The following is a 26,459-nucleotide window of genomic DNA, read 5'->3' as shown; positions in this document are numbered from 1 at the left end:
AGCAAAGCAGGGAGCACAAGCAGCCCAGGAAGAGGGTGAGATGGGCCCTGCTTCACCAACTCCCTCACTCTGTCCAGGATCTCACATCCTTAGAGGCTGCTGGGAACGAAGTGTGCAAGAGTCCTAGCAGGGTCAAAGCACAGGGCTTTGGGGATTGCCCTTCATTTGCCCTGCTGGAAGCCTCCCACCCTCCTCCCTGTCCTAGGCCCCTGCCCAGCCTGCTGCAGCATCTACAATACCACAAGTGAGATGAAGGGAGATGGCATGTATCGGCCCCTCAGCTTAGTTTTGGGGTTGCCCTGAGACACAGTCCTCCTGAGCATGCAGGTGATATAAGCACTTGCAAAAACAGCACTCATCTTCCCACTTCTCTCTCTTCCCTTTTCCCTGAATATTCTTGCCACCCCAGAGCTGTGCCTGCCACTCTGATGGTCTCACATGGGAAGGGAAGAGCAAGAGGCACGTTTCTCCATGCCAAGATGCCCTAGAGATGCTGAAGGTCAGTACCTGACTGCACCTAAGACCAACAGGCCAAATTGCCAGCTGATGTAAATCAAAGTACTCCCAAGAACGAGCTTGCCAATGTATCTCAACCATTTAACTCACAGCACCCGTACTTCTCATCAAAAAGCACAGCAGCTCTGCTAGTCTGAGCTCTTCTCACCTCACCATTCCTGCTTCCAGGCCATCAGCCTCTTGTTTGGCCTTATTTTGTTGTCCCCATGGCTGTGACATAATCTCCTGGTTTGACATTCACATCTGTATGCTACCCTGGCTACTCTGCCCAGATACTCACTGCCCCACCACTCCACTGAGACAGCGGGCTGCACCTCGCCTAGCAGCTGCCCCGGGAGCACTGCAGGGTACCATCTCACAGTCAGAGCTTTGTAATTCCCCAGTGAAATAGCCAGCCTTGGGACAGGCCACCTCAGTGGAGGAGCGACCCAGCGGTCCCAAAGAAAAGGGAAGAAAAGACGGTCCAACTCCCATTCCACTATGCTCCCACAGTTCTCACAAGTGCCCCAAACCCATCCTGGTGTTCCTGGTGCCCATAACAACTGGCCTCGTTCTCGTTCACACACGTCACCCTCCCAAGCCTGCGGCTCCCCACACACACGCATTCAAACCGTTCCTTCCAACAGCTCGGTGTGCACCCGTCACCAGCCCTAGGAGGTTTGCTCTGCCTGGGAGGTGTCCCCCCACACCCTGGGCCAGCAGCCTTTTCCTAGAGGAGAGCTCTGCCCTCTGTGGCCACCACTCTCCCATCAGCAGTTGGACCCAGCCACAGGTCTTCAGAGCTTGCTGCTGCCTGGGGTCTCAGCCAAAGGGACTTCAAATCACATTAGAAGAGGGCCTCGAGACTCCCAGAGACCTAACTTGCAGCTGCTGTGGACTTGCAGGACTCTGACACGGGTCCCAGGAGCTCAAGGCAGGGCACTTCCCTGGGGTTCTCCTTTCAATCTAGTGCACTGGTGCTGCAGGGCCAAGGCCAAGGGGACACTGAGCCAGAACCATTCCCTGGCAATCAAAGAAATCTTGATGATGTAAAGCCTCCAATCCTGCTGCCTCAACACCTAAGATAAAGCCACCATGGGAGTAGAACCCCCTTGGCACATGCCCTGGGACAGGCTGGATCTGAGCATGAAGAATGAGACCCCAGAGTACCCAAAATAATCTGCCAGTGCCTGCAGTGACCAGGGATGGTTCTCCTGGACCACTCAGGCCACACAAGGATCATTCATAGGCACAAAATGACATTTCTGGTGAGTTAGCCAGGACACCGGATGACTGGCTGCAGGAGCCAGCTGGTCAGTATGAGCTCCTCCGTCGCTGCTCAGGGAACAGTTCTGGAGGAACAGAGTGCATTTAACCCAAACAGCTCTTTGTGTCAGGTGGCCATGTTTGCCAACTGTAGCAGGAGCTCTGTCCCCAATTCACTGTATTGCTAAACCCCAGCCTGAAGAGGCCCTGAACACCAGTGATGGGGAAGAAGCAGGAAGGAGCTGGCATCCCAAGGCTTTGGGGCCCTCATAGCGACTCCTGTCCTGTATCCCAAGACCCTCTATGGTGCAGCTCCAGAAGAACACCCGATTGAAACAGCAAATGCCTGCAGGACCCTGCTAAGGGGCAAAGAGCATCCAAGGGAAAGCAGAGGCTCCCCATATCTCCCCTGTCTCTGGACAGCCCCAATGGCACTATGCTTGAAAGAGGAACACAGGAAGAAGCCACACGCACCGGTCATCCTGTGAGGGACGGATGTACCCAGATGACAGGATGTTCAGGGACAGGATGTTAGGGTCAATGAGAGACTCATCTGCTTCTGGAGTGTTCCGGATCCGACCTGCAAACACAGCACAGAGATGTTCTGCTCAGGCGACAGGCATCCCTGCAAGGTCTTTCATGACATGTAGGATCAGGGAACAACACGTTTCTCACTGGGGTTACTTCCCAATAGTAATGAAGGCTTAAAAGCAGTAAGGATATTTTCCCAGTGTATCCACTCTCAGCAGCATGGGCCTGTTCCTAGATCCTTCCTTTCTTTAGCAGAAAAGCACATAACGCCCAGTACCTCCCCAGTCTCCTGCCTACCCTGACAACGTGGCTGGTGCCAGGCAAGCTGTCCCTCCCTTCCCAGGCTCTCTGGTCCCTCAGGGTACTAACAGACAGAGCAACTCCTGAGATCTCTTACTAAAGCGTGTCCTGGGCAGCTCAGCCCAGGGACGACCTTGCCCTCCTCTGTGCGGACCAGCAGCCTCCCTGCACAGCAGCCCAGTGCTGTACCAGCAGGACTACTCAGAGCCCAAGCCTTAGCAGGAATACATTGGCCCAGAAGCTGCTAAGCTACACTGCCATGGTGGCTTTGGCCGTTGTTTCTGACGGGATGCCCAGGATCAGGCCGCTCCACCATGCAGCACTGTTCTCCATGGTCTCGCCCACAGAGCAATCACCTCTACTCCACTGCAGGTAGGATAACAGGAGAAAAGTGGAAGACAGTGTAAAGCCCTAGGAATATGGGAGAGCAACAGGGCCTGGGAGGAAAGGTTTGAGGGAGCTAGACAGGCTGGGTTCAGGTCCCACCCAAGCCCAGCTCTACTTACCCACAACTAGCTCTCGCACTTCCTTCCAGCGGATAAGGCTGCCTGTTTCATGCACCAAGGTGACAGTGATTCTCCTCTGAATACCCTGAGACCCACAAGGTCAGAGAGAAAAAGGCAGTGGTTAATATGGCTTGTGGACAGAAGGACAGGAGCCAGGCAGAGCATGGACAGGATGTCAGATTGGGAATACCTGGTGGAGGAGGAAGGTCCCATGGCATGGCATGCCTCCACGGTGGTCCACAACAGCAGGGATGTAGCTAGAAGAGAGGATTGTGGTAGGAGGCTTAGTTCTGATCATGCTGTGAAGCCCATCAGACTTCCCATAGGCTCCAACCACCAGACAAGCCATCAGGCGAATTTACAGCTGAACCGCACTGCCTCTCTCCCCTTTTTTCTCTCCCCTTTGCAAAGCAGCTGAAAACAGGCTGTGATTTTTAGTCAGGGATAGTGCCAAGAGTCTGGCTGCTGCTTCATGTCCCCTAACTTTCAGTGTGCCATTTCATTTCCAACAGATCCCAAGGAGGAATCCTCACTGATCTTGGATTACGGTAAGCTTCATTCTGCAAGGACCTTCCTGCATGTGGATGTTACAGTGTGGCACAAGCAACCACAGGTGAAATCCCAGCACTGACAGTCCCCTTCTCCAGCTCCCCATACCCCAACCAGGCCTTGCTAAGGAACAGGACTTACTCGCCATTGGCCTCCAGCTCACAGATCTCAAAGAAGACCATCAGATCATACTTGCACTGGCAAGGCCCAGCACTGGGACGGGTCATAGTGCTCAGTTTTGTTGCAGGCACTGCAGTGGGTTAAAAAGACAACTTAAAAATGAGGCAGAAAAGGGCAAGGTTGCTGCTGAAGTACGCAATAAGGCACATGGCAGCACACAGGGTAAGGCAGAGCAGGCAGTGACCCCAGGGGCTAGAAGAAGACACATAGAGCCCCAAAACAAGGGTGGCAGCAAGACCACAACAGGATGGAGCATGTATGTGTAACAGAGACACAACCCCATCCTGAGGACCTTCTTTCCCATCAAGGTGCTGCTTCGCACTGTGGAACCAAAGCAGAGGAGCAAGGATTTCAGGATGGGGCCTGGCTTATCCCAGAGACACACGCACACCAAACTCACAACCCCAGCATGGACAGATCTCAAATCACTCATTGCAGTGGGGTGCTCCAGCACCAGCTAGGCAGCTGAGGAGCAGCTAGATGGAAGTGCAGCCCTCTGGTGCTGGATTGGAGGTAGGCAGACACATCACAGCCTGCCTGAGTGAGGAAATACAGAGTTCACGGCAAACCATGGCACTCAGCTGAATGGAAAACCAGAATGACTCGGGTCTCAAAGGGCTGAAACGCAGCATGGATTTGTACAGCCTGTACAAAAGCTGTTTGGGAAGACAGGGCCAGGTGGCAAAGCCACGCTGTCCTCTCTGTGTCCCCCAAGCATGTCCACCCAGGGAATGGCTGTAGCAGGAAACCCGAGGAGCAGCTGGTTCTCCCACAGCTCTGTGCAGGAACGAACCGGGCTTCTGAGCCTTCCTCACAGCACTATTCATGACAGGCAGGGCAGGCAGGCGAGCAGCCTCCTCGCCGTCGCTCAGCAGGAACGAGGTGGCTGCGCTGGCTGCACACAGCGCGTGCCCGGAGAGTGTGTCCAGGAGCGAGCCAGCCAGCACGGCGGGCACCAAGTGTCTAATGAGCTGGAGGGGTTTCGCTTGCTCTTCCGGGGAGGAAGGGAAACAAATAGAAAACCCAACACAAAGCAAAGCAGTTAGGCACAGATACTTAGCAATAGCGAGGGACAGCATAGCAAATGTGGGCTGCTTTGGGCACAACATATAGAGGAAAAAGGTTGTTGCCATAGAGCAGTAACGACTGAGAAGGGATGGTTTGCGTTAGCTGAAACACTGAGGGAAGGGATGCTGACGGGCCCTCGCGCCTTCACAGTTGCTCCGGTGGAAAACACGTTTTGTGATGTCCACAAGGTCCTGTTCTGTGCTGCGATGTGGCAGTGAGAAAGCGCCAGCACCTGCTGAACCCTTGCCACTATCCTGCCTGCCCTGCAAATGCAAGGCAGAAGCCACTGGGAATGGGAAGGGTCTTGCAAGCAGAAACCATGCACAGTCAGATGACTTGGTGCACAGGTCTCAGGTGAAGACTTGCTTATCAGCACAGGAATTTCTGAGTGACCAGAATAAATACTCCTGACACAGTGCTTGGCCACACTAGTGATATGTAGTGCTCACAATCTGCCCCCTGCACAGAAACGCACAGGCAGGTACTGCTGAGTACTGAGACCTCTTCTCTCCCACCCCTAGCTGTTTCCAAGCTCCAACCCAGGCCCTGGACACCGTAGAAAGGGTAGAAAGCAAATCCCTACCTGGTTTGGACAGCGGCATGACGCGGGGGAAATGGCGCCGGGATGGCCTCAATGGGCTGCAGAGAGAATAGGCTTGGATAAGATGATCCACACAAAAAAAAAAGCCAAAGGATGCCCAAATTCAGCCAGCTGAACCTACATCTTGGGGCCACCCCGTCCCTCTAGCTATATCCACTTTCTCAGCCCCAAGAACCCAGAGGCATCTCAGGTTGGTGTCTCACTCAGGGTCCACAGAGCCCTCAGGCTGTAATAGGTCCCAGCCCCAGGTCTTTGCCCAGGGCTTTAGAGGCACTACCTACAGAGAGGAGAAGAAGGCCCATGTACACCCCAGGATACTCACCTCAGGACATCCTTGCAGAGAGGTGGGAAGGGATGCTGCTGATAGTGTCCAAAGACTTCAAATACAATTGGTTGGCTCTTGATGTATTCAATGAAAGACTTGGTCACCTCTACGGCAATCTGAGAGGGAGAGAGAAAGCATGCAACAGAGCTGTTTAGTCTGGAAAGAGATGCTGCTAGGAGCAGCAGCCACGCAATAATACGAAGGCAGGAGGATCAAAGACTGCTCTGTTCCTTGCACTGTCCACTGACTTCCTTCTCCCATGTCCCCTGGGTTATGAAGCTCTCTCCACCAAGACCACCGTCAGGGAACCCTAGCTGCAGGGTGCTGTTGTAAGGCTGCATGTCCATGAAGCCTCATAGCAACAGCTCATGGGAGGGCTTTTCCCCCCCTCACAACTCTGTGGCCTTTTTGGTTGGAGGATGAAGTGTTTGCACGCTTGGATACAAGGTCAAGGAGTCTCTGGAGCAGAACAAGTAGTCTGAGCTAGCAGCTCCTTCCAGAGGCAGTGAGCACCTACTGAAGCAAGGAACCATTTTGTGAGGCATCCCTAGAAGAAAGCCTGAGGGAGCCAGGCACTAAGAAAGCAAAGTTTAAAGCCTTCCCTTTGAAAAGGGGGATTTTTGACACAGAAATCAACAGGAATCAATCAGGAATTGGAGTCAAATCTGCATCTTGGGGACAAATTAGTGACTTTTGATCTTTCGCACTGCAGCTGCCTTGTTTAAGGCTGGGATTTCTGAGCTGACTGGGACAAAATGGTTGCTACATGCAGAAAGCAGGCATCAAGGAGACAAGCTGGAAGGAAATATGTCCTCTGGAGAGAAGATCCCAGAAGACTCTGTCTGTGCAAGGCAGAATGGGCTGCAATACACAGGGAGAACAGCTTGTTCTGCCACCTCTGCTAAAATCACCAGCCTTCAGCTCTTGCTGGTAATTTGTTCAACTGTGACAGAAGCGATGACCCATCAAACCACATTCTGGTATCACCTGGCACTTTCCCCAACACATTTTTCTTGATAGCACAGCAAGGACAACATCTCTCATATAGCTGAGAGGGGGAGCTTCCAAGCTAGCAGCTCCAGAGCTGGATTTAAGGCTCTGCAAAGACCCCAACTATCGTGAAGTAGAGGAAATGCCAAGCAGGGAGTGATACTAACGTTCTGGACATGGTAGAAACCCAGAGGTGGCCCTCGCCCTGTGTTCTTCAAGGGTTCTGTTGAAAAGGCCTCGTCATGGCGATGGATGAAGCTGTAAAGGAAAGGAAAATTGTTAAGTGGCAGTAGAGCAGAGGTTGGATGTAATGAAACAAGGAACGGAGAGAAGACAGGAACCATGAGAATGGGCCATTCCCTCTTGGGGCTGGATTTTGTAACCTGGGCTAGATTGCTATGGAAAACCGCCACACACTGATCTGTAGCCCACCAACAGATGTTTCACCAGTGACTGAACAAGGCCCCATTCAGACAAAGAAGCCTGTCTTATACCTCTCAGTTTTGTGTTCCCTCCTGGACAGCCTTGGACCAGAATTAAGGATAAGAGCAGAGATAATGAGATGTACGCTGTCAGCTCTATCCTGGCTGAGCCTGCCCAGGGATTCACAAACATGGCCAGGAGCAGAGTGGCTGGGACTCACTGACATCTGTCTGTGCCTCCTCCTGGGGCAATCAGATGAGGTAAAGGCCTGAGCATGGAGGAAGAGCAAGGGCTGAGGCAGGCACTGTAGTCTTACTTGAACTGGCAAAAGATATCCGCGTATTCTGCTGAAATGCTGGAGGCTTGGAGGACAGTGACTCTGAAAGTAAAAATGCTGCCCAGTTTCAGGTGATCCAGAGCTGCTTCCAGAGGCCCATCCACTGTAGACTTCTCTGGGCTATCCAAGAGAAGGTCCTCTGGAGTCACTGTAGGGAGAAGAGAGTTGTCAGTGGAAGAGATGGTCCTCCTGACATCTGCAAACAGCCCCCTCCAAACCTGCTGGACACAGGCTAGTGGAGACGCTGGGCTTGTAGCACTTAGATGATAAAGATCTGGGGAGCATTATGGGCATGCTGCTGGGTCCTGCACTGCTCACTGCGTGCTCAACATCACCCCATCTCCCCTCTTGGCAGGTGGTGCCTGCTCACCTGCACACGTGTTGTTGTTGACTTCATCTGCAGAGGGGCCTATGTCACTGATCTGCCCCTGTCCTTCGACAATTCGCAGCTCCTCCTGGGAGGTCCCCGAGCGAGACATTCCTACTGGGGGGCAGGACTCGGACTGAAACTGCAATATGTCCAGAGAGAAATGAGATTTAGAGACAATGATGGTCTCAAAGGTGGCCCTGCTGGGTCTGTGCTGATTAGCGGCTCCCTGCCGCCAGCACAAGTACTTGAGCAGAGACACAGCCTGCAGTAACAGCCCCAGTTCTTCTCTCCTGACTCAGAGCAGCCCCTACGTGAAACAGCGCCTTGGTCAACACTGTATCACAACTAGGTCTGTACTTGCTGGAAGTCACCAGAAAGCAGGGTGAACTGAGCATCAGCCTCCATCCTTCCCCAAAGGGAGGAACAACCCTACATCAGCAGGGAACAGGGCCACAAACATCAGCATGGATGGTGGACGTTGAAAACAGGGTTGGGGCTGCATAGGGCATGACTGTAGCAGGAAAAGGTAGATCAGGAGCACAATCCCACAGCTGATGCACCTCTCCAGGTGGATCACATCCACTGGTTGAGAGCATCATGATCAGCTGGGGAACTGCAGGGGCCTGCAGTCAAGGTGTCCCATACTCTCTGGACATGCACAGAAAGCGATGTTCCCTGGACGGGCATCTCAACCATACCTTCTCAAAGTGCTGGTCATCAAAGGATATTTTTGCTGTCCCTGACTGCCGCACTCCTGAGCCATAATCTGGGGCTTCTTCATCCGCTAGGGAAAGACAGACAACGAGACATTACCAGGAAGGCTGGAATGCCCCTCTTGTCAGGGCACGTGGGCTGAGGCAGTGTGCACGCCTGCTCCTACCTGAAATGGCCTGGACTGCCACACGCAGGAAGCCTTTCACTTCGCCCTTCTCGCTGACGATGGCGACGCGGTGGACTAGGGGCACAGGGTAGAGCAGGTTGCTGAGGTACACGAAGGCCCTGTCGGATGGAAGCAACACAAGAGAGCGGTCACTGCTCCCCACCCCGGGGTTCCCAGACACATGTGGCAGGCCACCGGCAGCCGGGATCACAGGTCACCGCTCACATCACAACATGGTGCTGCAAAGCAAAACTAAAGAGAGGCAGCCAGGGCCAGCCGGAGAGGGGCAGGGAGCGGGGAGACTCAGCGTGCCGAGAGCGGGCTGATGGGAAAGCAGCACTACGACAAAGTCAGGCTTCTGTGCTTTTCACGATGAAGCAAACGTGGCAGCGCGGCATGAGGGCTAGCATACCTCTTAGTCTGTCATCTCTCCCGTGGGTGGGACAGCGTCGTGGGGAGGGGAGGGGGACGGGGACTGTGCTGGTGCCACATGGAAGCTAGGAAGAGGACCTTCTTTGCAGTGAAGAGCTGGAGGACTAGTACAGAAGGTGCTGTGAAACAACTTGGGGTCTGCTGCGGAGTCAAAGTGTGGGGAGAGAAAGGGGATGGGCAAGGCAAGACCAACGAGGGTGGAGGCAGGGAAGGTGGGCGACGGAAGGAGGGAGAGGCCAGTGGGAGCAAAGAGGAGACAGACAGAACAGAAGGGAGAGGAAAGGGGAGGGCCGGGCTGGAGCCTGGAAGGGCCCAACCTCCCGGCTGTCCGCTGCAGCACGCAGGGACCTGCCTCTGGGGAGACACCCTGCCGGGGCTCCATGCCCCAAGCTGCAGGTCTGCCTGCAGCCAGGCTCCGGGCACCGGCTGGCAGAGCTGTGGGCTGCCAATTACAACCCTAGCAAGCCTCCAAGAGGAGGTTTGGGCTGACCGCATGCCACTCTGCCCATACCATGTCTGGGGCCCCACTGGGCTGCACAGAGGCCACGGCACAGCCTGATGTCACTCAGCAAGGGCTGCACCACCAGTAGGTTTATGGAGCTTGGGCCTGGCCCTCTCCAGACCCCAGCAGTGCCACAGCTCCCTGCAACAGCCTCACATCAGCCTCAATTCTCATGAGGGGTATTCCCTAGGCTTGAGCGGTCCCTGGGGCAAATACATTTCCCCATCACTGTTAGCAGCACAGAACCTGCCCAAGACACAGCTCCTAAGAGGCAACAGGGGTGGAGGAGCAGGCTGCCACCCTGCCAGCTCTGCAGAGCATTACCATGCCATACAACACTCACGGAGCAGCAGTGAGGAGATAACTCTCACCCTGCACGGAAGAGATGCTGGGTTACATCGTTAGTGGCATGGGAAGCACACACGATCCCCTTGTCCCTCCACACGCATGACCTTGGGGCCTCAGATTGCCTGATGGGGCATCATCAAACCAGCATGCCGGTTTCTCTGCTTGGGCAGTGAAGGGGCTACACAAACCCCCAGCTCAGCGACTGCCGTTGGCAGCTCAGGGCCTCCCTGCAGCCCCCCAGCAGCCCCAGCCTTCGCTATAGCGCAAGGGGGCTGTGTCCAGATTGCCGCAAAGGGAGATCGAAGCGCAAACCATGCACCTACTGGTATGAAAGGGCCAGCGGGCTCAGAGTGGGCTGCAACTCTCTGGGATCTTGCCAAGGAGTCCAGACTGCAGTCAGATATGCAGCCGTGGGATGCGGAAACCACAGCTGCTGCACACAAGGCTACCTAAAGCTGGATGGTGACAAGTGCGGCCACAGCTGCTGTTCTGTCTGTACTGGCACATTCAGTAAGGTGCAGATGGACTCACAAGGTCACAGTGTGCATTTCTGAGGCACGTTGCCTCCTCTTGCTGCCTTCCTCAGGGTCACAGCAAGCCTGGGTCAGCAGGTCTCTCTCCCACTGCCAGGCTCACTCTGGTAGTTGGAGAACATTTCTGTCCTCTCTGCCTGAGAAGCAGCATTCAAAGCTCCTTTCCATGCCGTGGTGATCACGACGTGCCATGGCCTAAGCGGTGACCAGTCACCACCCAACGTCTTCGGCAGCAAACTCCATGCAGAGATGTGGGAAGTGCCATTGCCTGCAGCTCTGCACTGCCGAGGAAGCCAGCTGGGGAACTGTTCTCCACAGTTCTGCTGCCCGAACAAAAGGATGAGGGGAGCCCCACGTGCAGGACAGGAGCACACATCTACAGGCGTCCAGAACTGTCTTGACACATAATGCCCTTGTATTTTATGAGTTGGGATCACGCTGGGAACTGCTAGGACATGCCTAGTTTGGGAGGCTTCCAAGAGGGCAAAGAGCACCTCTAAATGGCTGGCTTCATTGCTCCTAACTTCCTAACCTTGCAGACATCCTTGGAGAGATCCGAATGGCAGAGCTGGGCAGCACTGTGATGGAACGGCATGCAAAAGCCCAGGAGGCTTTTACAGGAAGGACATAACCCTGCATGCTCCGAAGAGTCAAGCGTGACCACCGACCTCAGCCTCGAAACCCAAAGGCTCCCCCTACTCTTATAACTTAGATTGACCTCAAACAGTAGTTTGAGGTTTTTTCCACCTAAAGCAATTTCAGAGGAATCAAGCCATTGAAGCAAATGTAATCCCCTAACAATTATCTCATGCAGGACAGTCCTGCCAGGATTGTCCTGGGAGGCCCAAGGCAGCCTCCCCTCCAGGCAGGGAACGCAATCCCACGCCAGCCCCAAGGCAGCCCAACATTTGCCGGCACTGGTGGTCAAGTGAACGCTTCCTATTTCCCCATGGGCAAAAAGCAAGGCATGGGCGTCAGCTCTGGCCCTGCTCAGGAGGAGGCAGGCAGAGCTTTCAGGCATCCTGCATCACCTTGTTTCTGCTCAAAGGCCACCAGCGGGAAATGGTCTGGACCATCCCATGGGGTGCTTGGCTGAGAAAGGCAGCATGAGCGTACACAGACCTGCAAGAACCTGGCAGGGGATTTCTCCCAAGTGAGAGGATTTGGGAACACCTGCCTGTTAAAAGTTTCCTTCGTCGCGGTGTGAAATCATGGGGCAGCTCAACCTGAAGCAGACTGAGACCAGGAAGGTCAAGGAGGGAGGAAAAACGGAAAAGGAGAGACAGAGGAGGAAAGGGAGGAGAGGGACAAGTGTGTCACTAAAGGAAGGAGGGCAGGGACACTAACCACAAGATTGGTGAGGTGCAAAGATGGCATGCTCAGACCAAAGAAAAGCCTTTCCAAAGGAAGACAAAAGTGAAATAACCCCAATTTTCGCTAAAGCTTTGGAGAGAGAGAGCCAGCAGCTAAAAAAACTTAAAAAAATAATAATAATAAAAAGAAATAAATAAAGAAAAAAAATCAAAGACAAGGATCCAATCATAAACCAATCAAAGCACACTTCACGAGAAATGTGATCGGCACAGCTGCTGCGCGGGGAGCCAAATCCAGGTCAGACTCAAAAGAATTCGGAAGACTCCAAAGGGACCTCCTGGGAATATCCCCCCAGCAGGGAGGGGGGTCCACTGCGTCAGAGGCTTGTTTGGCAGTTTGGTTTGTTTGTTTTTAAGATGCCCCCAAGTGGAAAAAAAGAAAAAAGAGAAAGAAAAAAAAGGTGGAAGAACCCAGCTCTTTCGGTCTGAGGCTGCAAGACTCTTATCCCATCTCCCTCTCTCCCTATGTTGTTCCCTTCTGCTCCCCATCTCGCTCCCACTACCCAGCTCCTAGTTGTCAGAGGAGGAAGGAAGAGCCTGGGTTTAACATACTGAAGAAGAGCCTCAGCTTCACCATGTCGGGGGACACAGAGCTTTTCACTTTGGTATGGAGGGTCTGCTTCACAGCGGCCCATATATGAACGTCTTTGGCCTCTGGGGTGGAGGCTCCTAGACCTGCCCTGGGCACAGGTCTCGTCTTCCGTCAGGAAAATATCCGAAGCAAAGCTAAGGGAACCAGCATCACCCCTGGCTGTTTCAGGAGGGCCATTTTGGAAAGGGCAGATTGTGACTGACATTTTCAAGGTGCAGCTGGTGTTGTGAAGTCTGGAGGGTTTCTCCAAGCCAAGACTGAACCAGTCTGGCAGTTTCCTAACAAAAGGGAAGAGAAAGAAAAGCTCTTTTCCTTCTCTAGTGGTGAGGAGAAGTTGGAGTCCTGCAGCTTGGGTCTCCCCATATAAATTCCCTTAAGGGCTCCTGTGCTGGCTGCTACAAGACCATAAGGAAACTGTTCCTGTCCAAATGCTAGACATCAGCAGCAAAAGAAAATACACCTTTATAAGGAGTCCTCCTCTCCCTCTAGAGCCCTAGATCTTCATTTGCATCTCACAGCTTTTCCCTGAGCCACCTGGAGAAAACCTTGCCCTTCTCATCCCAGGAGGTTTGCACCGGCTAACTGATGTAGCCCAGTTTCAGATCCTTTCCCTCCCCAGAATGGGTCTCTCCCTTCCTCGCACACCACTGCTCTCCGCACTGCCTAACCCCGCTCCTCACTGCGCTTGGACAGCCTCCCCATGTCAACCTCCACCATGTCAGCGAGATGTGCTGTCTCCAAGTGCCCCCCAGCAGAAAGTCCCTCACCTGGATGCATGTGCGTCCCCCCCATCTCGTGACGCTACCACCATGACAAATATGTGAATGTCTGTACTCCCAGTCCATACACGGGCTGGTAGGAGGTCATCCTTATTCGGATGGATATTTCTTCAGAAGTCTCCTGAACTGAGACCCTAATGCATGTCCTGAAGCCAGGGGACTTCTCCAGCTCATCGGATGCCAAGGCCATGGGATGCCTCCTGTCTTTGAAGGGCCAACCTGCTCGCTATGGGCTGCGCTCCCAATGCCCAGGAGGCTGTGGGATCTGTCTAAAGGGCCTTCTGCAGACCTTGCTGGGTTTGCATGACCTCCCTTCCTTCGTAGTCCCCCTACGGCCGTTTCCCTCACCACCGTGCTTGTCACAGCCCTACCTCGGTGGCCATCTCCTCGCAGCCCCTCATGTTGCCCTCGTCTCCGAGGCTCTCCTGGAAGGTTGGCCACCCCCTGCGCCTACGGGACGCACGCCCTCGACGTGGGAGTCGTGTCAGAAAGCAGTTCCCTCATGCGAAAGAGCTAGTTCCTTCCCAGCATGCTCTCCTAAAACCTCACCAACCTTCCTACTAAACTGAACAGGGGGGAGCGGTCGTAAAATGGATCCCGGCCATCACACAGCGGGCACTCCGGAAAGATGTCTTCCTCCAGGTCCTCCGCCTCCTCCTCCTCCTCCTGCCCCTCGTGCTGCTCGTCAGCAGGCTCGGTGATGTCGGAGTCGGGGTTCGAGAAGGTGGGGGAGGGGGTGAGATCAGCCATGCGCTCGCTCATGCATGTGTTGAAAAGAGGAGAGCTGTTGCAGCCAGAGATATCTGAACTAAGGTTAGTACAACAAGATAGAAGACAGGTTAACACCAGCTGTTCCAAACAGAGAGAGCAAGAATAGGAATTTCGCTTTGCTTTTTTTTTCTTTCTTTCTTTTCCTTTTTTTTTTCTCCGCTTAAACCAAGGGACGTCGGGAAATAAAGACCTGCCCATCCAGTGAGTCTTAAAAGGAAGCCACCAATGGCCGTCAGCTATAAAGCGTGGAAAAAAGAACAACCAAACAAACTGGTGCGAACGGTGGGGATTCCCAACGCCGGCTTTGCAGAGAACTCAGCAAAGCAGGGACGGAGCGTTAGACACAAGGCTCGGTGACGTCCCCAGCATCGAAGGGAATCTCTCCACTGGTGCTGCGTGGCACAGGGTGACGCCTCCACGACACACACGTTTGGTCGGGTTCTGCGGGTCAGTGCCCTGCTCCCCCTGCCCGTCTGGGCAGAGCCCTCTTTGGGCCTGCCTTCCCTAGCCGCTGGCACCGCACCCTTCCAACCGGTGTGTGGGAAGCACATGGAGACGCATGGCATGTACCATACAGTATACAAACAGATGCTGAGACAAGAACGCCTACGTGTGCGCACACACAAACACACGTCCGCGGATGTGGAGGTCACGACAGCAAGGGCTCTCAACCTGCCCCCCACCGGCAGCCCCTCCGCAGTCACCCTGGGGCCATGCCCCCAGCAGCAGTCCTTCCCCTCTCCTGTATCGCAGATAGGGGAAGGGTAGGACAGCTGGGGCCCCCCACCTCCCGCCAGGGGCAGGTTGAGAGCCCGTGCCTTGTGGCATAGCTTTACAGAAGGCAACAGGAAGATTACCAGTGGCTCGTGGTCCCATCAGGGCCCCAGCAGTGGATACAGAGGAGAGTCATTTCTCGCAAGAGGGGCTCTGCACCATGGACTCACTGGTGCAGGGGGTTAATGCGTTCTCCCTTAGCAGCTGCTAACTCACAGTGCTGCCCCGGGGAAAAGAACATCCTCTGCACCGTGAAGCCAGTTGCGTTTCCTCTTGCACAGACGTGTTTGGATCCAAGATGCATTTAGAAGGAGCCAAAGCACTCACCTGCCAACCAGCCTGAACCACGGGAAGCGGTCGTAGAAAGGATCTCCGCCAGTCACCACATTGTCACAGTCCTCGATGACGCTTGAAGGCACTTCTGCTGCACGGTCATACATTTCACGCATCAGGTCCAGGCGCTGTCTGCAGGCATAGAGGAACATGGCGGGCAATTATAAGAAAATGGCCAGCTTCAGCCCTCATGGAGCAAACTGGCCCAGTATAGGCATCCCTCATCCTACCTGAGCTTTTCCAGGGTCCAGTAATGTGTTGCTCCATTCTTCTGGTCCTGCACCTCTACAGCCACAATGGTACGGGGGAACGGCCGCTTCTCCCGGTCCTTGGCAGCATCAGGAGGCAGGAGGTCAGGAGGGAGAGGTGAATAGAGCGTGTCTGTGAGGAGCACAAACTGGAACTGGACCTGGAAAGGGGCACACAAGGACAGCAATCCACTCGTGAGAGATCAGAGGACAACGGGCTCCACGCAGTACCTTCAGCCTGGGAGATGAGCCTTGTGCACTTTGTGAACCTCCTGGACTGTGAACACAGGCAGCAACGCTCTCCTCAGCAAGAAGGGGCACTCATTTCCCCAAGCAACACCTGACCACACACACTCGGTCTGTCTTGTGTCCTTTGCGGCAGGCGTCATACAGAAGCTCTAAGAACCGGCTTACAGCTAATAGGGAAAGATTAGGCAGCATTTCTCGTAACAGCAGAACTAAAAATGACCCTCAAGTGGCTGTAAACAAGCACAAGGAGATGTTTTGCAGTCCACTAAAGAGGTAATCTTGCCCAGCTATATAACATATACCAAAAATTTAGACACTTTCAAAAGCCAGGTGCATAAATTCACACAAAACAGTTCGCAAAAGGTTAAACACAAAAATAGTGTGCCTGAGTGAGGAATTCCCAGAGCCTCAAGTCACTGGAGACTGGGGAAGTTTACCAGAGAAGTGTCACAGTCTGCCTGTGCTATTCTCATCTCTCCCCCAGGCACCTCTCTGGGCCTCTGTTTGGTTCAGCTACTGGGTCAAACAAACCCATATTCTCATGCAGGCTGATCATTCTTCTCTTGTGTTTTCCAGTCTTTGAGAATGATCCAGCACCCTTAATTCCCCTCAAAGATTCACTGGTGTGGGGACACACCCACACTCATGATGGGGACACGCTGCCAGTGACCTGCTACAGGTTCTGTCCCATTAGCTCACTGGAAGTGCTTAGACCTGCTTTCTCAGTCCACACAGGAAAGTGGATATGCCAGATTTCCTCAAAAAAAGGGGGACAAACACACAGAGAAATACCTTGGTGGTGAAACCCAGAAACTCTGGCCTGTGACACCAGATACTTACTTTTTTCTTTAGCTCCACACTGATGGCATTGGCTTCTTTTAGGAAAATGGCATTGCCCCAGAGCAGGTCACGGAGGGAGGTGAACTGGTACCACTTCCATTTCCTGAAGGCCCAAAGGGCTAGCTCAAATTCCCGCTCAGTCCACTGCACTGTAGAGACACAGGAGACAGTCACTCGCTGCATGGCACCAGACACACACCGAGCCCCACCTGCCATGGTGAGAAGGTGTGACGGTGGTTCAGAAGCACCTAAGGGATTACAGTTTGCTCTTCTCGCCCCTTTAGTTCCTACAAAAGCATCAAGACCTACTACAGTAAAAGGTGCCACTGGAACACCACAAAAGCACCTTTTCCCATACATCCCCCCCCCAAACCACACTTCTGTCAGAAGACAGAGGAGGCAGGAAACAGGATGGGTTAACCTGGGTGAAATAACACTGCCAACTGTTAGACATCTTCTGAATAGAGTGCAGCCATTCAACACAACACTACTACAGGTATTTTAAACTTCTGGGGCCATCTTGTCACTTCGTTCAAGGTGTAAGTGGAATTTTTGTCAGCTTCATGGTCCCTCAGCAATTCCAGTGAGGTTTAACAGGGCTTCTGAGCCAAACAGAATCAAACCGTGGGCTATTGTAAAAAATACGCCTGCGTTTGTCCTCAAGGGTGAATTTCTGATCTGCTGCCCTTTGAGAAACAGAACAAAGAGTTCACAGAGCTGGGAAAATGGTTCACAAAAAATCCTCCCAGTTATTTTCTGCCAATCCTCAGAGGGGTTCTGCAGTCATACCTTGCACTGTCGATTTTTTTTTGTCTTTATTCTAAAATCCTTTCTCATATCTGTTCTTAAGCTGTGTTTTATTAACACTTCCTCAGAAGAGTTGACAGGATTGAGATAAAGTTCAGACTGTTGAGAACACACCAGCTCCCTCCTCTCCCACGCTCCTCTCCCTCCAAATACATCTATATGTAGTACCATTTCTCAAAACACAACACACCTGGACTTGCCCTCTCCCACCTACCTCACCATATTTGTTCTCTCCTTTCTTACTCAACACTTACCTTCATCTTCAGGTTCTTCTTCTTCCTCATTGGCCTCAGGATAATACCTAGAGTCCATCTGCTTCTGTAAAGCTTCCAATTTACTCTCATAGTCCTGGGGGAAGTAGGAAGAAGAATGATGCAACCCACAAAGCATGATTTTCCTTGATCCTGACCGTCCTTCTTTCCATATTGCATCTTGCTTCCTTCCCTCCCTAAAGAAATCCAGCCTCTTCCCTCCTCCAGATTTGTGATTATGGACAGCTCCAAGAATCACAAATTCACACATCAAGTTTTCAGTCCACCTTCACTTTCTGGGAAAAACAGAGTCACCCCACACAAACATCTTTGGTGATCCCAGCCCAGCCAGCACTTGGCAGTGCTCAGGCACCTGAGAAAGAGCCAGGTCTGGCCACCTACCAGCCTCTGCTGCTCAAGAAGATAATTCGCCTCTTCCCTCTCCCTCCTGTATTGGTCCTCCAGTTCCTGAAGCCTAGGAGAAATGGGGAAGGACAGCATGATAAATCTGAATATAGATACCTCACTCCTGCTGGCTGTCCCCTCTCTCGGCCTCCTCCTACTACTGTCCCCCATCTCCTGCACAGCTCCTCACCTCTGCTCCATCTCCTGCTTCATGTCGATGCCCTGTTTCTCCAGCAGCTCTCTTTGTGCAAAGGCCCAGTCCACGGGCTCTGCGGGGGTCTCTGCACATGGGGTCCGCTCCCGCTCTTGTCGGGCCTGTTCAGGATGATTGAACCGGAACACGTGGCTCTTCCCCATGATGATGCGGTTTCCTGAGGAGGTGCACAGGGAGGGAAAAAAACAGGCTCAGAGTTAACCAAGGTCCAGAATGCAAGGAAGACCCACTGAATTGCAGGGGCCTAATGGAGGGATGTAGGTTACCGCAACTGCTCTTTCATGCCAGCCCTTTGCTGGTTCAGGCCCCAGGTACCCATGCTTAAGTAAACCCTCTTCAGGTGAGGGTCCTACCTGACCGCAGGATGCTGGGCTCCGTCACTTTTTTGCCATTCACGTAGGTGTCAGCGCCTTCACAAGGCTCTAAGGTCACTATTACTGCAGGGACGGCAAGAAGGAGAGAGAAAGGGAGTGTAAATAAGACACAAGAAGAGGGGCATCCTGGGTCTCCTGGAGCAGGGGGAAGACCAACGTTTCTGTGGCCTAGGAAAGGAACGGTTGCCCCGGACAGTGCCCCTGGCATGGAGTGTGGGGACGCTGGGGTACCCACAAGGAGCACCCAAACCTGGGCAATGAACAAGGATCGCAACAGAGCTCAGCCAGTCTCATGTTAGTCAGAGCAGCCCAAGGACTAAGAGCAGCTAGAAATTAGACATGAAAGGGGATCAGAGTTCATATCCTGCTGCTCCCGCCTTCCCAGACTTGTCTCACAAGGGATTTTCTCCCCTAGGTTCCTACCAGCACTCAGGTTTGTGGGGGTAGCTTCTGCACCGTGTCTTGGACAGGGAAATTGTGTACAACCTACTCCTTCCTCCTGCCCCGACCTCCCGCCAGTGATCTTCCCTCTCCCTTCACCGAGCAGCACATGGCACTTTTCTTGTGCTTTGTACAAGTTTCCCTCCCAGCCAGGCAACAGTTCTAATTTGCCCAGGAGGGAAGCAGGCCTGGAGAGACCATGGCTCATGCAGGAAAGCTACGCTAGGGTCTGAGGATGGCAGGACCCCCGCCAGCCCAGTTTAGGACCAGCACAGCCCACGGCAGGTACTGACACACACTGGGGACCCTCAAGAGGCACTAGGATGTGGAAGAAATCCAGGAGAGTAGAGCTTCCTTGTACAGGGGGTACCTTCACCGCCGGTCTTTGTGTCGCTGCGGAAAAGGCAGTGTTCTTCCTTAATGAAGTGTCCACTAAGAACAATGTCCTGTCTCTTCTCTGCATCTTCCCGGCCAACCCTGCCAAAGGAAACACAGCTTGAGCCAGCTCTCTTCTTCCTTAAATCAGCTTTTTTGGGGGGCTCCACTCTCAAACATCCTTTGGACCAACCTCAACAGTCCTCAGCACGCAGTTGGACCAATGTCCCTAATGAGATTGCCATGGAATTGTACATTTTTTTCCCATGCAGCTATGTCATTTTGGTGATGCCCAGAGAACTCTGTGCCCAGCCCAGAGGCAAGAGGGCCGGCTGTATGCCTGATATCCATGCACATATCCTTGCAGCCTACCTAGGGCACGTAGGTGGTGACAGAATAGCCTAGTGGTCCCTGCATACAGAGCAGGAATGCACTGGTGCTCCTGGAAGACAAGCCAGGGCCTGAGATACAGGCTATTGGTCCTCACCTTGTTATCCCATCCTTGATATAGTAGAGAAGGCACTCGGACATGAGCGGGTCCTCATTCAGGTTGACCAAGTGAGGCGTCTGGGAGAGACAAAAAAAGAGTCACCCATGTCCGCTCCGACTACCCCAGGCGCTGAGGGACACTCCTGAGGGATGTGTCACTCAGCTGCCCTTCAGGCTGCCTCCCAGCAAGGGAATAGGCTCTCCCACTCCTCTGTAGCTCAACAACGAAATGCCCCAGGCAGGTACTTTTCTAGGTGATTGCAGAGAATCAGACACTGGCCCCAACAGGGTTGAGCTTTCCACAGGGAGCTGCCTGAGCGAGTGTGGAGCTGCATCCCGTTCAAGGGAGAACCACCAGGACCACCAGCCTTGGGCAGCCAACAGTGCTCTGCTGGGAGAGTCTCCTGGCTGCTGACTGCCCTGCTGCAGACCTGCTGCACCCAGCCTGGATGATCAGCAGGCAGGGAGAGGCTCCACACACTCTTCCATGCAAGGTTTAAGGGTCACACCTTCCCCCCTCCTCCCCTAAAGAGCCAAGGCTTGGATGGTAGAAAGCAGAGATCCCCAGCCTCACAGCAGTTCAGACTGACACAATCCTCAGTTGGGTTTGTAATTCCTTGGTCCCTGCCTCTTAGCACAAGGGCTCTTCAAGCATGAGAAGACCAACCCCAAAGCCTCTCTGACAAGCACTACAGCACAGGCTCTGCAACGATGGTGCTGGTTCAGCTCTCCAGAGCAGGACTCCCACTGCTCACTGCCACTGACAAACTAACCCTGTGGCTGTGCTTCTGGCCTAATCCAGCAAGAGGAAGTGGAGAGTTGCTGCTTTGTACACTGGGTCTCCGGAGAAGTGCTCCTAAAACAAGGGCTTTACTTCAAGCTCCACATCTTCACATGCCTCCTCGTTTTTTTCCCTCAGAAGGCTACTCTCTGGGCAACTTTCCCCAGGCACTGGTGCCCACCACTGGCTGCTTTGGAAAACTAGCACACATGCATATTCAGATTGTAAACATGCCCGATACAGAGTTAAACACTTCACAGGAGGAGTCCTTGAACAGATACGGCTTAGTGTCTCTTGGGCCTCCTGCCAAGGATCAGGTGGGATCCTATTAGTTCGTGGTGTGTGTCTGCAGCCCCTTACATTATCCTACCCCCTTAGCCTTATTTCAGAGGATGAAGCTGAGACAGACACACTTCCTATGCAGGAAGAATTTTTAGGATGAAAGGAACTGTGACCTAAAAGTGTCTGTTTCTCCTCCACTAATAATACAAGGACAGACGAAGCACTCGAAGGGACAGGTCCCAGTTTGGATATTCATCCAAAGCCTATTGCAGAATGGAGATCTGAACCTGTTTCCTGAGGCTGAGTTTCTTCCTGGCCTCCCACTTATCAGTTGCCTCCCAATGATTTCTTTTCCATGAGCCACAAACCACCCTGTTCTTGATGACGGGAGCGTTTCTCCCCTGACCACAGACCTCTGCAACTGGAGCTAGCTTATCTAATCCTACTGCAAAATGTTGTGGTTGCAGCTGCAGTCAGCAGGCAAAGTCAAGTGGGTACTAACAGGAGAAGCTCTAAGTTTCCCAGAAATAAGAAGTGATTCTGTAAAAAATGTCTTATCAGCCTGTTCACACAAAGCATGCAGAGATTTCCCCTTCAGAAAAGTGTGTTGCACCCTGACTCATCCAAGAGATCCACTCCAAACAGTACAGGAGAGCTGGAGATCAGAGGGAAGCACAGGTTCTTCTCCACAGTAGCTGGAAGGAAAAAGCTGGTCGTAACACTTAACGCCAGGCCTCTCTGAACAGACGTGTAGTCCCTGGGTCTAAGGGAGAAGCTCTGAAACTCTTTTAGCTTGCAATTTTTCTCTGGATTTGCAAGGTTTGCTAGTAGAAGGCAAATATTTTCACTTCTACTGAGCTCCTTAGGGAAATAATTACACCAGCGATGACATATAGCAGGGCAACAATGTCCCTGTGTTTTGCTCTCAATCAAAATGGGTTTTGCAAGCTTTCAACACCAATCTTCCTTGCCAGCAGCTGGAGAATTCAGAGCAGTTTCCACCCACTAGATAGCTGAAGAGTAAGTAGGCACCCAGATCACTACAGCAACACCATCCTTCAAGACCAACCTGCTTAGGGGAATAAACCCCCACGCTTTCTACATAAACATCTGGGCACCTAATGGGCAGTGGCTGAGACAGAAATGAAAAATAAAGAAGATAGGATGTAAAAACTGTTGTAACAGCCATGTCGGGATACGCGTGAGGAAGACCCCAAAAGGTTCACCACTGGGTGTCCATGTGGAGGCAGGGAGCAGACCCTACACTCCTTGACTCCGTACACTCTCAGCAGGGCTGCAAAGGCGACGTCTATTAAGATGTCTGGCCAGGCTAAGTACCAGCCAGGCCAACCAGCATCAGGAGGGGCTGCTCTTCACCTTACCTTCAGCGCTTTTGGTGCTCCATTACAACAAGGTAGGAGAGCCATACAAGCGTACCCAGGTCCTACCAACACATGCCAATAGCTCTGCAGCCTGTGTAGCAAGTGAAGTGAATCTGCAGGGTTCACAGCATTGAATCTATAAACTGGAAGTCATTACTGCAGTGATTGTACAGCCGTTATCAAGAATAACAGGCTGTAACTAGCACTTGGCTAGTTCACCGTTTACTGGCACAGAAGGTATCTGGGGTGTGGCCGGTGTCTGCTTAGAAGATACTCTCTGGGACACTACAAGCCGTAACAGTATTTATTATCCCTGCACCTACATTTCTTAGCAAGAATCCTTGATTTCTGGGGCAACCTGGGTGGCAGAGAGAAATTCCAAATACTCTGAGTGCAGAGTTTTAACAGTTGACGTTGAAATCTCAACACAATAACCATAAGTGGAGCACGCTAAGGTCATCTGAATGCGGATAGTGTCCACTGTGGTAGCTGATGTGGGACTAAAAAACAGAAAATTTAGCCATTTGTTTCTATCAGAATGATCAGTGACAAAAATACCAAATCGGTTTGATATTGAGTGTCCCTTATACTTTTCAGCATCGCAAGAAAAGGTCAGTTCACGCTTCTGAGAGCTAATACACAATGACTGGGACTGGCCAGCAAGGACAGGGCAGATTTAAAGGGTTATACACTGAGCTGTGAGGATGGAAATCAGTCCCCGATTTGCTGTGAAGAAGAGAAGTTAAGAGGTTATCCTACCTTTTTAGGAGAGAAAACACCCAAGGTGCCTCCGTCCTCCCTCATGGCCACCCCCATTTCAGCCAGCAAAGCTTCCCTGCAGGAACAATGGAAATAAGAGGCTGTCAAAGCCACGTGAGCCCCCAGAACTAGCCACACGACTGTAATCCAGAAGAGATCTAGCCTTTGCCTCGGAGGACAGCCCAGTTGGAGCACATGTAACATACCAATGGGCAGAGAGGAGCACATGCAACATACCAATGGCAAGTTGGCCTCAGAGCAGACTATGTCTCTACTGGTAGAGGTCCATCTTCTAGTCCTGACTCAACTTGCAGCCATTTGGCCGTGCTCGCTTACATCCCAAAGTAGGGTGTCCTCATTCACGTCACCCGGCCTGTGCTAAGTCCTAAACCACACCTGGGACAGTGCTGGTTAACCTGGGATAGCACTGTGCCAGATGAGCATCAGACAGCATATAGGCCCATGCTCTGGCCTGGGTTATTTTGTTCCTGAGGACACAGACTTAAGGCCTGTTTCAGCTCTGTATGTGCCTCAAGAGGATCTCTCAGAGAAGACTACATCCCTAAAGGCTAATATGGCTGGTGCTGGGGTGCCTGGGAGGCACTCAGCCCCACTTCACTAACTGAACTGCTCCAAGCAAGCCAGAGAAGAGGGGAGACCGCAGAGAAACTCAGTCCTGTCTCACCCACCTCTCCATCCGGATGGCTTCTGTCCTCCGCAGCTTCTCCTCCCAAGTCTCATTCAGCTCAGCAATGATCTTCTCTGTTTCCTGGTGAGCACAGAACATGAATTAGCATTTTGCAGAGACCATGGATGGACAGTCGACCTGCATCCGCTCTGCTAGGCTTTGCAAACCTTTGTGGGAACTGTGGCCCCCTGCACCCACAACAGACTGTAGCTCCTGGCTGAAGACTGAGGGCCCTGGTTTCAGTCTGGATTAAATGGATGGTAGCAGTATTTCAGCCAATTCTGTCATTCATCGCTGTTTTCAAAGAGCAAGGCACAAACACCAACCTCTCCAAACCTTCTTGTCAGCCTGCTCCTGTGCTTGGCCAAGCTGGGAGCATTCAACTTGCAGAGGATGCTCAGCAGTTACCCTGCAGGGAGGCCTGCAGACTGGGCAGGACTCTAACACTCCAAACTCTCTCCCTGTCCATGAGTCTGGAGCGGCAGCGATGTCCACAGCACCATGCAGCCGCTACGTTTGTCCAGTCTAGAGCACCAGAGAGCGCCAAAGGTCCAAGCATCACTTCCCATGAGTATCCTTTAGAACAGGATCTTTTTAGCTTCACAGTACTGAAGAGGCAAATCGAATAAGCAAAGAGAGGATTTTCCAAGGGCTTTATCTCTGGACAGCTCCAATTTTAAGCTCAGTGCCTTAAAGGAGATAGCCTTTCTGAAAAAAAAAGCCCACAATCTCTGAAGCCCCCAAGCCTCCCATCTCTGAAAATCTCAGTGCATGAGAGTCAAAGGACTCAGTGCTGAGCCTGCGAAAGCATCTTGGGAAAATTTGGCCTAGGATTATAATTGCTGCTGAGCTTTGTAGTAGCTGGAAGAAGTCCAGAGGAAGATGTCTGGAGGCTCAGGATTTAAGGAGGTCCTTTTCCAGGGAGAAGTTTCCCCTCTGAACTGGGAAGGGAATCAGGCAGTTCATTGCCACTCTGATGCCAATGCGCTAAGAGCGTATGCAGTTGATCTCTGAGGTTTTGCTCTTCCTCTCCCCAGCCCACTGCCCTGCAAGGCACTACATCTTCCCGGGCCCTTACCTTGAGCCTTTCGATAGCCTCTTCACTGCCTGGAGCAAACATGATGCGCTCGTGGAGGCTGGCGACGGAGGCAGCTCGGCTGGACAGGGCTGACAGGGAGGAAGAGGGGCTGATCCCGGCAATGGCATTGGTCACTGTGGAGAGATTGTCATGGCGTTGACTCAGTTCAGCCACTCTAGGGTTACCATTATTGTTCTCAAAGTCGGACACATCTACGGGCAGGGAAGGAGAGGAACGGAGTGGGGGAAAGACACATGGATAGGAAGAAGGAAGAAAGAGAGAAGAAAAAGACAGAGAAAAGAAAAGCTGTTGGGAAAAAAAAGTGGCCAGGTTTGGCAAGAAGAAAGCCAGAAATTAAAAGAAAAATGCATACACATTGGCACAGCGGCACAGGCCAGCAGCAGGGTGAGGAGCGCTCACACCTTCCCCACCCCAGCCAGGCTGCCTACACCGAATCTCGGGCAACCGGCCCAAGCATTCAGCCCAACAGGCAGCACCTGCAGCGTCCAGAGGGTCATACATTCACACCCATCATGCTCACGGCTGGCTGCTCAGGGCAGAGAGCAGGGCAGCAGCCTGAGGAACACGTGGGCTGTTTTCAGAAGCAGCATGGGAACAGCCTGGGAGCAGCTTTGGAGCTCTTGGGGATCTTTTTTCAAAAGTAGATCTTGCAGCAGTCGGATCTGTTCAGAGTCACGTGAGGGAAGCACAGCAGCACGCCTGATACAGGCAGCAACACTTTTCTGCCAGCGCTTCCAACTTGGGCCGGGGCCCTGAGCAGGGACAGGGGCAGCTGCAACCAAAACACATGGCAAAGGGACACAGCTAGGTGGCCAATGTGTCCTGGCCCAGGTGAGTCCCAAGGGCTTATCTAAGCTATGGAAAGAGCTCTAGACTGCAGACCAGAGCCCTGTGTGATTTGCCTTGCGCTGCTGCCACAGCCTGGCGTGGCAGGGGAGCAGGCATGAAGATAGAGGGATGGTCATGGAGATGGGCTCTCCCAGCTGTGGCATGGGCTGGCCCTGTCGTTCGCCCCGGTATCAGAGATGCTCCTCTGGCCCAGAGGAGTTGCAGTGCCAAAAAGGAGCTTGTCCCCAGCTGTGTGTGTCATGCCGGAGGCAGGCAGGGTTCAGGTTAGTTGGTGTAAAAGTGGGCAGTTAGTCCAAGCTCCCACTTCCAGAAGACCTGAGCCCAGTGGTGCTCTGAGCCTCCAAAAAGTGGGTCACGGCAGGCTGCAGGGTGGGCTGAGGGGGTTCTCGCGGAGCTCTGGCATGTGGATGGACCGTGGCTCATATCAACGGCCAGCACAGAGGCCTGGAGGCTCCTCCCTGGAGCCCCGGCACAGAACCACTCGCTCTTACATCCCGCTTGTGTTCCTGAGGTCACAGGGAGACCCCAGCACATTCACGACATGGTTTGCTCCTTTTTTCCCACCTCCTGCCTTACTCAGGCTGCCTGAGTGACTGAGCAGAATGAGGCCTTTAACCCTGCCTCTGTGCCTTCCCCGGCTCCCCACACACCAAATCCTGCTGTCCTGA

General features: G+C 52.9%; 1 protein-coding gene across 4 annotated transcripts in view; it reads right to left on the bottom strand.

Moving 5' to 3' along the window:
• The window catches only part of KIF1A (kinesin family member 1A), a 61,697-nt gene that overhangs the window by 17,080 nt on the left and 18,158 nt on the right, over positions 1 to 26,459 (bottom strand). For 2 of the 4 annotated variants that reach the window (XM_085311181.1, XM_085311182.1), the window contains exons 13-36: positions 24,922 to 25,055; positions 23,845 to 23,924; positions 23,156 to 23,231; positions 19,950 to 20,029; positions 19,458 to 19,564; positions 18,626 to 18,709; positions 18,249 to 18,429; positions 18,056 to 18,128; positions 17,657 to 17,750; positions 16,596 to 16,744; positions 15,489 to 15,667; positions 15,253 to 15,390; positions 13,934 to 14,188; positions 8,822 to 8,940; positions 8,640 to 8,725; positions 7,942 to 8,080; positions 7,551 to 7,719; positions 6,979 to 7,069; positions 5,819 to 5,937; positions 5,479 to 5,534; positions 3,789 to 3,897; positions 3,289 to 3,355; positions 3,099 to 3,183; positions 2,236 to 2,341 (exon numbers count right to left, since the gene is read on the bottom strand). In XM_085311181.1, coding sequence (XP_085167307.1) covers positions 2,236 to 2,341; positions 3,099 to 3,183; positions 3,289 to 3,355; positions 3,789 to 3,897; positions 5,479 to 5,534; positions 5,819 to 5,937; positions 6,979 to 7,069; positions 7,551 to 7,719; positions 7,942 to 8,080; positions 8,640 to 8,725; positions 8,822 to 8,940; positions 13,934 to 14,188; positions 15,253 to 15,390; positions 15,489 to 15,667; positions 16,596 to 16,744; positions 17,657 to 17,750; positions 18,056 to 18,128; positions 18,249 to 18,429; positions 18,626 to 18,709; positions 19,458 to 19,564; positions 19,950 to 20,029; positions 23,156 to 23,231; positions 23,845 to 23,924; positions 24,922 to 25,055 — 2,776 coding nt within the window. The remainder of the gene's footprint in view (positions 1 to 2,235; positions 2,342 to 3,098; positions 3,184 to 3,288; positions 3,356 to 3,788; positions 3,898 to 5,478; positions 5,535 to 5,818; positions 5,938 to 6,978; positions 7,070 to 7,550; positions 7,720 to 7,941; positions 8,081 to 8,639; positions 8,726 to 8,821; positions 8,941 to 13,933; positions 14,189 to 15,252; positions 15,391 to 15,488; positions 15,668 to 16,595; positions 16,745 to 17,656; positions 17,751 to 18,055; positions 18,129 to 18,248; positions 18,430 to 18,625; positions 18,710 to 19,457; positions 19,565 to 19,949; positions 20,030 to 23,155; positions 23,232 to 23,844; positions 23,925 to 24,921; positions 25,056 to 26,459) is intronic. The other 2 variants (XM_085311183.1, XM_085311185.1) reach the window with 1 other exon arrangement.

Source organism: Rhea americana, unplaced genomic scaffold (assembly GCF_003343005.1).
Source record: "Rhea americana isolate MKP2758 unplaced genomic scaffold, rheAme1 scaffold_334, whole genome shotgun sequence".
Taxonomy (NCBI): domain Eukaryota; kingdom Metazoa; phylum Chordata; class Aves; order Rheiformes; family Rheidae; genus Rhea; species Rhea americana.
The sequence above is the reverse complement of the archived record's forward strand: the minus strand, read 5'-3'. Positions and strand labels throughout refer to the sequence as shown.